Below are 12564 nucleotides of genomic sequence, written 5' to 3' on the forward strand. Positions count from 1 at the left end.
GTTAGCTTTTAGCTGAAGCCCATGTGTTGGAGCACAGACCATAGATAGTGCCATTCAAGCTGGTCAAATGTCTTCTCGGCATCTAGTGAAACAATGGCACTTTGGTTTTCTGAGCTGAATCTATTACATGAAGCAAATGTCAGACATTATCAGATGCTAATCAGTGGTTAATAAATCCTACTATTACTACTACTACTATGGTGATGACTAAGAATAATGATAATAATAGCAACAACAACAACAATAACATTAATAATAATACATGTGTAAGTGTGCCTATGGTTGACAGTGTGTGTCCCCTCATCTACAGCTACATTAAATCAGTTGTTCCACATGCTCTTGCTGCTCTTTGCTATAAGCTGTTTGTCTCACACTCGGGTGCTCAGCTGATGCGATATGACACTTCTGGACCCCGGACAAAGTTCTTTGTCATTTAGTCACCCTTGCCTTCCCTTGACTTGACCTACTTTTAAGACATGCTTGTTCTGCATGTGTTAATGTTGCGCACAGATGTTTTCGCTCATCTTTATTTATTTACTTTAATTCCTCCCCTAAGGGTCACTGAGTGTGAGACTGGCTTCTTTGTGAATGTTATTGTTTTATTTGTGTATTTACATGCATAACAACTTCCTGTGCTCAGTGAGTCTCATAACTTCCTGTTTCTTGTGGTTTCCAGGGAGACATCCAGCAGCTAATGATTGCAGCAGACCACCGTACTGCCTATGATTACTGTGAGCATTACAGCCCTGATTGTGAAGTGCCAGTGCCCGACCAGCCTCAGGCCCAGGATCCCAACACAGATGAATATGTGAGTGGTGTGACATACTTATCTTCAGCTTTTGTTCAACTTCAGCTTTTTATCTGCTCAACTCTGTCCACATTTACTCATAACCCTGGCATTTTCATAAACAGAAACATAGTGGCTATCTCGTGACTGGGAGCAATTTTGGCGTTTTTACATAGATCTGTGGAAATGATTCACAGACAGCTGCATTCGGAGGTCACTATCAGGACACTGTAGAGGGGCCTCCAATCCAACAAGAGAACCACCAAATCTCCACATAGCTGAGATAGTGTAGTCAAGGAAGTTCATTTTCTATAATCCATAATTGTCTCTAATACCCTAATCAGATCTTGGTTGGCTCTAATGCTGAAAAGAGCTGCTTGGCTGATGGAAAAGAGTTGCACTTTGCCAGAGGAAAGTGCTGACTGAGGAGAAAAGGCTTATCAGGCAATGAAGTTAGTTAATAATATGCAGGAATGATGCGATGCCTGCCTTACCCTGCATCCCTATATTATACTATATTCCACACTCAATACCAATAAGAGTATGCCTGCTAAATAAAGACTGTTCAGTGGATGTCTTCAGCATGTTACATGCACAGCCACCCTTATTATTGACATAATTAAATGATTATCTCAACCATCTCTTGGGAAATAATTAGATCAAGCATAGAGAAAACTTTGGATGTTTGTTGTGGTAAACATCCACAGCTGTCAGTGGGTCCTGTCAAAAAACCAGAGCATGTTCCAAATTCCAGTCAATTCCTCTTCCTCTCCCTTGTGCCCCAGGGCCTCTTAATATACCTAGTAGGTTCTCAAAAATGTACCTGTCTTTTAAAGGAATGACAGACTCATTTAGAAACCAGGGGAAAAGTGATTTGTCTTTCAGTGGTTACAAGTTCCAACAGAGAGGCAGATGATTTCTTAGATATAAGAGAGTGAACGGACAGAGGGCAGGATTCCTGTGTGCATCTGATCAATGACTGATCTTTCGCACATGTGTCTGGCCAGCCCCACAGCCAGATGACTGATGTTGCAAGAACAGCACAGTAGCAAATATGTAATGACTAATGGTTTTTATTGTCTCTGTTTCCATCTCTCTCAATTTTATAATAATTTCCTGTAGAACACTGAGGAAGACAGCTACTACTACGAATACCCCTACTATGAGGACATGGATGGCAAACCTTATGAAGCCACCCCTGGTGCTGAGGATACAACCACAAAAGAAGTCAAGGTAGTCTCAAAAATGTACCTGTGTCAGTTTGATCTAGTCCAAATGCTCCATGTTTGATGGGCTCTCTCCATTGATATGGAAATCTTCCTTTCAGACTCCCATCACTATGCATTTTTCTTTCTTGTTTTGGAATGCCCTAACGTGACCCAAATCATTAAAGCCATGTGAGAATTGTTGGCGTGGTTACTGACAGCAAAATCTTCTATGTCTTGCAGGTGACAGGAGGAGACACTGTGGTTACCACAGTAAAGGAAGTTGTCAGGGGTGGTTCCGGTGGTACCGAGGGCAGGGTGGTGACCTCTGTGTCCACTGGCTCATCATCCAGCTCATCATCCAGTTCATCCAGCAGCTCCTCAGGTACCGCCACCGCCGAAGGTGATGCCTATGGCGAGAAGACCGGCGAGTATGACGGCTACGATGCCTATGGCAACTATGAGACCTACTACGACGAGTCTACAGCGGCACCTGACACCTCCCGTCGTGTCACCATAACCAGCACAGGCACTGGGGGCGTATTGGATCTGGGGCTGGGGTCAAATATTGACTTGGGCACAGGGACTGAGATCGAGAGGAAGGTCATCACCGGTGGAGGAGGAACATCAGTTACCATCACAACCAACAAAACCACAGTGAGTTGATGTCGATCATGGTAGCATCCTGACTCCTCTACGTGTCATCAGTGTGATTAATAGATCTAATAAATGTGTTGATGGCCGCTATATAAAAAGAAACCCTTTTTGTTTGCCATCAGAAGCAATGAATCTCATATTCCCATCACTTTTTAGCCCATATTATTGCAGCTCTTTAACCACACCTGTACTATTATAGGTGGGAACTTCCTATGATGACAGCTACGGGGAAGGCTATGAATATGGTGTCGAGGACCACTACACCACTGGTGGAGGAGGCAGCAGCAGCAGCAGCAGCACTGTGCACATTGGTGGTGGAGGAGGCAGTAGCAGCAGCAGCAGCACTGTAAACATTGGTGGTGGAGGAGGCAGTAGCAGCAGGACCATCACCATTGGGGGTGGGTCTTCTGGAGGAGGTTCTGTGTCTGTAGGTGGCGGTTCTGTCACTGGCGGTGGATCTTCCAGTGCTGGAGGTGGATCTTCCAGTGCTGGTGGTGGATCGGCCAGTGCCGGGACTGGAGCCGGGGGGTCTGTTGCCACAGGAACGGGTCTTGACCTGGGCCTGGGTGGCGAAGGGGACTACACAGATCTGGATGGATTCAAGGAGGAGCACATCACCGACTATGGAGATTTGGACCAGGACCTGTATGATGGCTATGACCTGGATTATGGCGACAAAGAGGGAAAAGTGCTGCCTGCTGAGACCGATGAGTATTATGGACAGGTGAAAAAAAAAATAATGGCTGGACATACTGCCAAAGACATGATCATGACGATGAGGAGGATAGGATGATGCAGATGAAGAGGAGGAGGCTGATACTATGTTTGTGTCTCTGTGTTTGGTGTGTAGGTTGACGGAGTTCGCGGTGAGAAGGGACAGAAGGGAGAGCCTGCTGTTATTGAGCCTGTGAGTATCATTATTTGAACAACAGATTTGAACAGCAGATGTAGGCTGTGTGTGCCTGTGTATAAATGAGAATGTGTGGATGTTTATATATGAAAGCACATATGTATGATCCACATCTAAACACAACCCATCCCTCTGCTCTGACTGAGTGGCCAGACACAGTTGCTAGATCTCACTGGGGCCCACCAGACCAATCCTGCAGTGTCCTTGGGCAAGGTCTCACTCCTGGCTGGTCATCAGAACTACAGCATAAACATTTGGAGAATGGCCATGCAAGGATTGTCAATGATCTGTAAACACAGTGTGGGCAAGGGTAAACACAAAGGGAGCTGGAGGAAGGGAGGGAATACAAAGAGAAGCTAAGAGGCTGAAAAATACCTCAGACTTTTCTGCCTCCCTGCTAACCACCTCAGATTTGTCTGAATTCCCAACAGCCACCCCGGATGCATCCACTCACACATGCATAGGTAATAATGTGAGGATGAGGTTGGCTTCTTTTATCCATCATATATATTTGCAAAAAAACTGTATCAGACATGAGGTCAAAGAATCGTAAATTCTCAAGGAAATCCATTTTTTTCTGAGTATTTCCTCAGAGGATATCCTTGTAGAGGCTCGCCTACCTCCAAGACAGCTACAGCTGGTCTACTTCAAACAAATGTCATTCAGCATACACACTGGTGTGACAGAGTGTTTCCATGTTTATGTGTGAGTAAAGGAGTGTGTGGTAGAGAGACCGCTGGCCATCCCCCAGAGGACAGTGTGTAAGCACCCTTTTATCTGTGGGTCCATGGTAATGTGGACATACACACTACCACCCAGTATCAGCCTGTTGGCTGCCTCTGCTGCTGCCTCTTGTGCAGTGTAAACAAGTAAAAAGCAGACACCAATCCAATTCCACACTCCCATAATACTAATGCCGACCCATCCCCTAGATGTCTTCACACACACACACACACACACAAACACGCACATAATGACGCACACACTTTTCTTTCTCTGTGTGATTAGCCACTAAGCCTGGGTCAAAATTCCTAGAGAGTCGTAGGCTGTTGGTGAGGCAACTATCAACATTGTAGTCATGCTCTCTCTCTCTCTCTCTCTCTCTTTCTCTCTCTCTCTCTCTCTCCCCCTCTAGTAGTCCCTCTCCCTCTCTCTTTATGCCCCTCTTTCCCAAAGCACTGCATGCACACAACCCATAGAATGTTATTTTATTCAGAAAATGCCATTAATGCAGCCTAGAGAGATGGCTTTTATGGGTTAATGGAAGAGGCTTTAACAACATGATTCAGATACATTTGGATATTGTGTGGGTTTCTGTGCCCACAATAAAGCAAGAAACCAAAATGTCACCACAACAGCAAACAAACAAAGAGAAATCTCTGGAACCACTGGGCCATAACAATGTGACTGTACTGTGGGTCAGTGCCAGCGCTGACTCCATACTGAACTGCGATGGCCCTACTGTTGTTCACTGTGGGGTTAATCCTACACAGAAGCTGAAATGCGTTGCGATGGAAAGACAATGCACCCGGTCACATGTTGCATACATGCCGGCTGTGTTATGTATGGACAAATTCACATCCTCTCCCTGTGCCATCTGTACCGTCCTCGGCTTGTTCTGAGCACTGCAGGGCATCTCGACTCTGTTTCTGTGCTGTCACTCACCCTCCCACTCCACCCAGCAGAACTGAAATAACAGGCAGGAATTTACATTAAATTAGCAAAGACCTCCGGATGGAAAGTTGATATGCGGGTTTGTCAAGACGCACATGCATGCGTGCATTACTCTTAAACCACAATTATGCATTTAACGGGTACAATTCAGTTTTCAGCTTCGTGAATATGCCTGTGGGCAGAACTACACATAAGAATATATATGTGCACATACCCTATGAATGAGCCTGAGAGGCGTAGAGGTGACTCTTGTGATGCCTGACGAGTGTTTGTGCTTGTGTGTTTCAGGGGATGTTGGTGGAGGGTCCGCCTGGGCCTGAAGGGCCAACAGTAAGTCAATCTGTCTCAAATTCTCTCTGTTGCTGTGTCTGTGTCTGTCATTCTCAGACTTCCTCTCACTTCCCCTCTTCTTTCCTTTCACTCTTTATTTCTTTTGTCCTGTCTTCCTCTTGCTCACTCTGGCATTATGCTTTGTAATCTCATGGATAAATAAAATCTGGTTTTGGTTGATATCGTTCCCCCCTTTTTTTTTTTCTATGCTCTGTTCCTTCTGTGGGCTTTGGAAGGAACATTTTAAGTTCAGTGCTCTCCCAGTAGAGTGAGTGCAGAAACAAAACAAAACAAAACAAAACAAATAAAAAAAAAAAAGGAACAGAATGATTGAGAAGCACAAAGGACATAGTGCAATTCACACGGGGCTGGCTGCCAAACTGAATCTTAAAGCAAAGGGAGTGGCAACAGCAGTCGCCGTGGTGAGATATGGACTTGCCCAGATGTTTAAGAAGTTAATTATTTATCTGGAAAGATATTTTTTGACACGCTTGCTCTTGACACTCCCGTGATGGAATTCCATTGAAACTGCACATCTAAGCATTGAACTATAGGCATATACTGTGGGCCTGACAAAAAATTTACAGCCACACAAGCTGTCCCCTATTGCCTCATGCATTCCTTTCCCCCATGTGTGAGCATTTTGCAAGTTAGAGCGTGGAACCGAGTCCATTCAATATGAATATTACCTCTGTTTTGCTTAATGGATGTATGAGGGTCTAATGAGATCTTTTTTGTTTTATATAGGGTCTCCCTGGACCCCCAGGTGCCTCTGGCCCACCAGGAAGCTCTGGAGACCCTGGAGATAGGGTGAGTGGAGACAGTATCTATCAAGAAAAATAATAAGCAGCAGGTGATATCTGTCTGACTTAATTTCAGAGCCATAAAAATACAGACCATAACCTCACCTCTTTTTTCATGCTGGATATGTGTGTGTTTGTGTGCACGTCTTTCTGCGTTTAAGGGTCCTACCGGTCGCCCTGGTCTTCCTGGCGCTGATGGTCGGCCAGGACCCCCTGGAACTGTCCTGATGCTGCCTGTAAGTGAATTTAATTATCGGTGTCTTGCAGTGTGACACAAATATCAGTTCGTGCATTTGCTCCACTTCAAAGCACCCTTCAGCAATGCCCCTTGATTCATACCTTTTCTAGCTGGCTCTATGTCCTTTGAGTCTTGTTTACAGTTTCAAGTATGATATTTCTTTTTCTGTGTTATCAGTGAACAAGAGGTTTGCACATTCTATTGCAAAACCAGGACTTTCTGTTGTAGCCTTTTCATTAGCAGACCTGTCCCTTACACTCTGTTGTAATGCGGATCTGTATGATAGCATCCCCTTGTGGATTCTATGAGTAATAAAGGCAGTCCCCTACAAAACTGATCATTTGTAATGACCGTTTTGTCCATCTGCCTTATTGAACTCCGTAAGTAAATAAGTAAATAAAACTTTTAAGGTGAGCTCCCAGGAAGTGATTTGAACTTTGGCAGGAGGCAACGCAAACTCATCATTTGTACTTCCTGTGGTCCTGTCTAAGGGCAGCTGGTAGCTGTGATGCAACAGTTGCACAGTCAAACTAACTGTTTTCTTTGTCAGCTTTTTAGAGTCTTTTTTCCTCCCTCTTGGTAAAAAAGATCAATCCTGCTATTGGCCCTGATTAGTTGTACATATGTGCCGTTGTGGTTTCAGGAGTCCACAGAGCTGTCTGGGAGAGCCATGTGGCATTCTCTGTCTGGACAGGAACTCAAACCTGTCTGGTGTGTCCACGGGCGAAAAGGTCGCCTTGAAGTCAGGTCCTTTAATGAGAAACATGCATTGTTGTTACACCGCTGATAGCAAGCACCACAGGATCTTTGTCTCTCAGTAGCTCCGTACTCAAAGTGTGGAATCAACATAAGGTTAAACACCAGATTCCTGCTGTCTGTTGTTGCTTAAATATTATATTTATTCACCAGTGATATGGACATAATAGGGTCTGTCATGAGCTGGTGTATAAAAAAAAAATGTGGAAACCAAAAGCAAGTGATTTGTTTGTTTTCCTTTGTGTGTTTCCTGAGCCTTTGCTGTCCTCAATTGGATGTGGCAGACCACTTTGTTCAAGACTTGATGCAAGGGAATTCCAGTTGAGGGATGTGTATTAGAGAGGGATAAAGGGAAGGTGTGAAAATGATGAAGACAGAAACATAGTCACAGAAAAGAATGAGAGCGAAGAAAAGAGAATGAGACAAGAGACTGATAAAAAAGGCAAACAAAGAAGAAACAGCTCCACACATTTTGAGTTTGCAGAGAGGATGGTGTAATGTATTATCAATCTCAGCAGAAACCTAGACTGAAAAGTTTATTGGATTTGTGCAATAGTTGTGAAAACTTTGTGTTCTGGAGACATTGGGTTTATGGTGTGTGAGGTGAGGCAGAGCTGACTCAGCCCTGTAGTCTCAGTGTTCTTAATTAACTGTTTGTATTTTGCTTCTTGGTAACAGTATTTTTGTGATGGTGAAATCCTCCCCAATACTTCACTCTTGTGTTGTCTTATATCTGTAAACCAACCAGCTGTCTGGTTCCTGACAACTGTGCAATGTAACCCAGCCCAAGATGCCTGGCAGAAACAACCCACGTTGCACCCGAACTTGATTATTCACCTATGGTGCAGTACTCACTTGCTACCACTAGATGCCAGTAGAGGTCATACAGCTGCTTCATGGCACAGCTCTTGATGGTGTTGGTCTGGCAGCTGTGAGCTGAATCTTAGCTCAACATTTGCTGCATAGTTTGATGAGAGGTGCATTGTTTTACATGCATGTTGAGGATCATTGTCATAGTCGGTGTCAGTAATTACACTTAAAGATTTATTTTGCCGCAGGATAGCCTTATCATTTCATCCATTTTTTAAAAAAAATTTCTTTGGTTTTATGTTGTTGTTTTTTTTGTCACTGCTTGCTGTGCAGTGGTATCATCTTCACTTGGGTCCCGTCTCACCAAACCCCGTTTGCCTCCATAGTTCCGTTTCAGCGCCGGAGGTGACTCTGGACAGAAGGGACCTGCTGTATCTGCACAGGAAGCCCAGATGCAAGCCATCATGCAGCAGGCCAGGGTAACATTGTCCACACAGACAGAACTTCATATACACATATCACACACACACACAGACATGTTTTTGTATGCACTTGCACCCACACACATGACTGCACATGAGCGTGCATAGTTTCATGTACATACCAAACCCACAAACACACTTACGCTGCACACATACGCTGTAACTCACTGACATGCAAATGGCTATCTTACTAAATTGTTTGACTAAACCATTTTTTCCTTCCTGTTCTCAGCTGGCTATGCGTGGCCCCACAGGCCCAATGGGTTTGACTGGCAGACCCGGTCCTCTGGTACGTATCACTGTACTTGGTTAACAAACACGCACTCACAATCAATGCAGATTATATTTGGTATATAAACTGGTATATAAACTGAAAACTCCAACAGTTTGTAGCACAATAGATAAAAATTGGTTGAGTGTCTACTCATGTTTAATGGATGTGTTTTTCTTCTCAGGGTCCTCCTGGTGTTTCAGGATTGAAGGGAGAATCTGGAGAGTCGGGACCTCAGGTAAGAGAGAAGTAAATTTAGGTTTAAAATACTTTTAAAAAAAGCGTTATCTGAAAACCGACTGAAGCTAAACTACATCCAATTGAAAGTAAAATAAAAATAAATAAATAAATAAAACGAAAGGCAAATTGTAAAATTATTTTTGTCTGGCTTCGGCTCTCTCAAGTCTTTTTCATAATTCTCGAGAGCGGAGAGATATGCGCCTTCCTTGTTTTATGTGGTGCTTAGAAATTGGCTTTAGAAATCACAAAGACGGTGAAAATGAACAAATGTCCCTCGGTTTCGCATAAACGCTCTTCTTTGTATCAGGGACCCCGTGGACCTATGGGATCCGGTGGACCTCCTGGAAAGCCTGGCAGAAGGGTAAGCGTGACACTGTGCCAAGTTGGCCGCACCAAAGCACCCGCACACACTAAATATGCTTTCTCACACTGAGACCGCACTGAGTGGTGATATTTCGTGGCGCATGCTGAGTAAAAAGCCAAGCATATTCTTTCTATCCTCTTGCTGTGATTCACTTGTTAATAATATGTGGTGTGACTATTTTTATAGGGGCGTCCTGGAGCCGACGGTGCTCGGGGCATGCCAGGACAGACTGGCCCTAAGGTATCCCTGTTGTCATAGCTACAATGATCATCACTTTATAATTTTAACACTCTGTATGACCATATTTTATCACACTACCTGTACACCATCTGCATGATGCCTGTATGTGTTTTTTTTCTCATCAGGGAGACCGAGGATTTGATGGTCTCGCTGGGCTTCCTGGCGAAAAGGGACACCGAGTAAGTCTTATTTTGGTCATGTGAACTCTGTGTGTTTGTGTGTTGTGCATGTGTGTGTGCTCTTGTTTGTTGTATGTGCCACTATACGCATAGGCGGTTCTAGGGGGTGGCAGGGGAGAAAAATGCCTTGCCACCCTAGTTGCCACCCCAATTTCAGACAATTTATTTATTTATTTTTTAATTGTGGCTGTTCGGAAACTCGCTGTTACGAGACTCAAATGTCCGAGTGCAAGTAAATGCAGCAAAAGATGACACTCCCACTATTTAAGGGGTTGATAAATAAATAAATAAATAGATAAATAAATAAATATTTCTAATGCCACCTTTTGGTTTTCTATTCAATGCTTTACTCATGTACCACAATAATAGAATGTTTTTGAGTTAAAATATCCTCATTTGGGGGTTTTCCAAGCAAATACTGATATATGTGATCGTTTGGTATTAAATCAGCATATATATTTCTGCCACCCCTTAAAGTCTCCATGCCACCCTCTTGCCACCCCATGAATATTTGTCTAGATCCGCCCCTGACTATACGGTGTTTCTGTTTGCTCTTACAGGGTGAACCTGGACCCTCTGGACCCCCCGGTAGCACAGGAGAGGATGGAGAGAGGGTGAGCGTTAAGATCTGATTTATTCCCCCACACCTCTCCTTCGCTTTTCACTCTCCCTCGCAGCCTCTCTTGATATTTGTATGAGTGCATCCCAGATTGAAAGAGAGGGCCGACTGAAAGAGATGAGAGGGTGCGCTCGTGTGTTTGATGTGAGTGTGGTCTCCAGGTCCAGTGCCATTGATATGCCAATGTGAGACGACTGAGTGGGTTGAACGTCCTCCACTCCCCAAACCCACCCTCTGTCATCACCCTCATTTCACCTCCACTTGCTATTTCTCCCTGCCTCTCCCCACCTCCCTTTTTGCACCCACTGTCTCACCCTATCTCACGCCCGTGCACACACTTATCTTCACCTTCTCCTCTATTGTCATTCATGTGCGTGTCTGTGCCACATCCTGACCTGTTCTCCTCTCTCTGTTTCCTAGGGAGATGATGGAGAGATCGGACCCAGGGGACTCCCCGGTGAACCAGTGAGTGATCTCGTTCATTATCACACTGATTTCTTACAGAAAGCTCGGGTCCTGCTCTCATCATGCCACTGTGTTAGTGAGCAATGATCCAGCCTGATGGTGTCATATATCATCCGCAGATCGTAGGCACTGTTTTAATCCATACAGATGGAGATGTTTTAGCGCTGTGTTGCAGAGAAGTGTATGTTGATCAGGCTTCCTCGGTACAGAAGAGGTGGAGGTGAGAAATGCAGGCAGCTCATACCCGGCTTGTTATTATAGCTTCCCACTCTCTCAGGCAGGATATTCCCTATGGACAGGAAACCATAGGGAGGGAGGAACCATCAGAAAGCCCTTGAAGTCTAGTGCTATTATTTCTTTTGACCACCAGGGTGTGCTACATTGGTTTGGATTCATGCTGCCAGGACAGTGCTTCTTGTTAGGTAACTGTGGCAATAAGGCAAAGCACTGAAATTCAAAACATTCTTTCATAGGCACATGAAATGAATGTATATATGAATATATGAAAAGGAGTTTCAGTTTTCCCTCACGGACTGACCCTGTGGAATAAGACAAGGACATTTGATAAGTCAGCTTGTTTCCACAGGTATAATTTTCAAACTTGATTTAGCCGAGCGCGTTTTATAATTCATGAGCTCTGTCATAGCTTTGATATCATTTTAAATCTCATTCCCCTCTTTCCCCAGGGACCTCGCGGGCTGCTGGGACCAAAGGGACCTCCTGGACCTCCGGGACCCCCTGTGAGTCCGCATGCCCTCCGCTCGCCATTTCATATCCACATTGTTTCCATAGATTTACTGTTTATTGGGCAAAATCCATTTTTTTTTTAAACATCTCATAGGAAATAGGAACAAAAGACACTGCAAACAACACCCACAGGGAAATACAAAACTCAATATATCCAGCACAAATACACTCCTACAGCAGCATGTTATTGGGTTTAGCTTCACCGTTTGAAGGGAAGGTCTGTGTAAATCTGCCTCTGCATTCCAATTTGCGTTACGCTTTTATTGTTTCACCTGATTAAATTTTGCATGGACATTGCACATCAATCATATAACCTATTTTAAGATGCCATCCCCGTGCATGATGTTAAAAATTACAGTGGCAGTAAATCACACACTCGAGCAATTTGCATGGAGTGTGTGAGGTGAGCGTGCAAAAGGAAAACAGTGGCGAGCCAGCAGCCACTCAGGTCTGCAGTGTTCTGTGAGGGAAATTTGTCTCTTCATTTGTGATTCGTCCAATGTGATGAAGTGCACCGGAGGGCAAGCGCGATGCAGTTGTAGAGCTGTGCCGATTGTGTGTCTTGCCGTTGTGTGTGTGTGTGTGCTCTGTCTGTGCTGAGTCTGTTCATCTCGTCTGCTTGCAGGGCGTTACCGGGACGGATGGCCACCCAGGACCCAAAGGAAACATTGTAAGTGAAGTAGAAATTGATCGAACTTCTAAAATATAATACCAGGCACTATTCCTCTGTCACACGCAGATAAACAGAGAAAACAACAGATGACCTCCCTATTGTCCACACACACAC

General features: G+C 44.4%; 1 protein-coding gene across 3 annotated transcripts in view; it reads left to right on the forward strand.

The window, feature by feature from the left end:
• Positions 1 to 12564, forward strand: part of col5a1 (procollagen, type V, alpha 1) — an 83557-nt gene that overhangs the window by 40498 nt on the left and 30495 nt on the right. For all 3 annotated transcript variants that reach the window (XM_030065401.1, XM_030065403.1, XM_030065404.1), the window contains exons 5-22: positions 677 to 808; positions 1910 to 2020; positions 2236 to 2649; positions 2849 to 3373; positions 3500 to 3556; positions 5522 to 5563; positions 6311 to 6373; positions 6528 to 6602; positions 8557 to 8649; positions 8885 to 8941; positions 9108 to 9161; positions 9471 to 9524; positions 9714 to 9767; positions 9893 to 9946; positions 10507 to 10560; positions 10986 to 11030; positions 11717 to 11770; positions 12403 to 12447. In XM_030065401.1, the coding sequence (XP_029921261.1) occupies positions 677 to 808; positions 1910 to 2020; positions 2236 to 2649; positions 2849 to 3373; positions 3500 to 3556; positions 5522 to 5563; positions 6311 to 6373; positions 6528 to 6602; positions 8557 to 8649; positions 8885 to 8941; positions 9108 to 9161; positions 9471 to 9524; positions 9714 to 9767; positions 9893 to 9946; positions 10507 to 10560; positions 10986 to 11030; positions 11717 to 11770; positions 12403 to 12447 (1983 nt within the window). The remainder of the gene's footprint in view (positions 1 to 676; positions 809 to 1909; positions 2021 to 2235; positions 2650 to 2848; positions 3374 to 3499; positions 3557 to 5521; positions 5564 to 6310; positions 6374 to 6527; positions 6603 to 8556; positions 8650 to 8884; positions 8942 to 9107; positions 9162 to 9470; positions 9525 to 9713; positions 9768 to 9892; positions 9947 to 10506; positions 10561 to 10985; positions 11031 to 11716; positions 11771 to 12402; positions 12448 to 12564) is intronic.

Source organism: Myripristis murdjan, chromosome 12 (assembly GCF_902150065.1).
Source record: "Myripristis murdjan chromosome 12, fMyrMur1.1, whole genome shotgun sequence".
NCBI classification, from domain to species: Eukaryota; Metazoa; Chordata; class Actinopteri; order Holocentriformes; family Holocentridae; genus Myripristis; species Myripristis murdjan.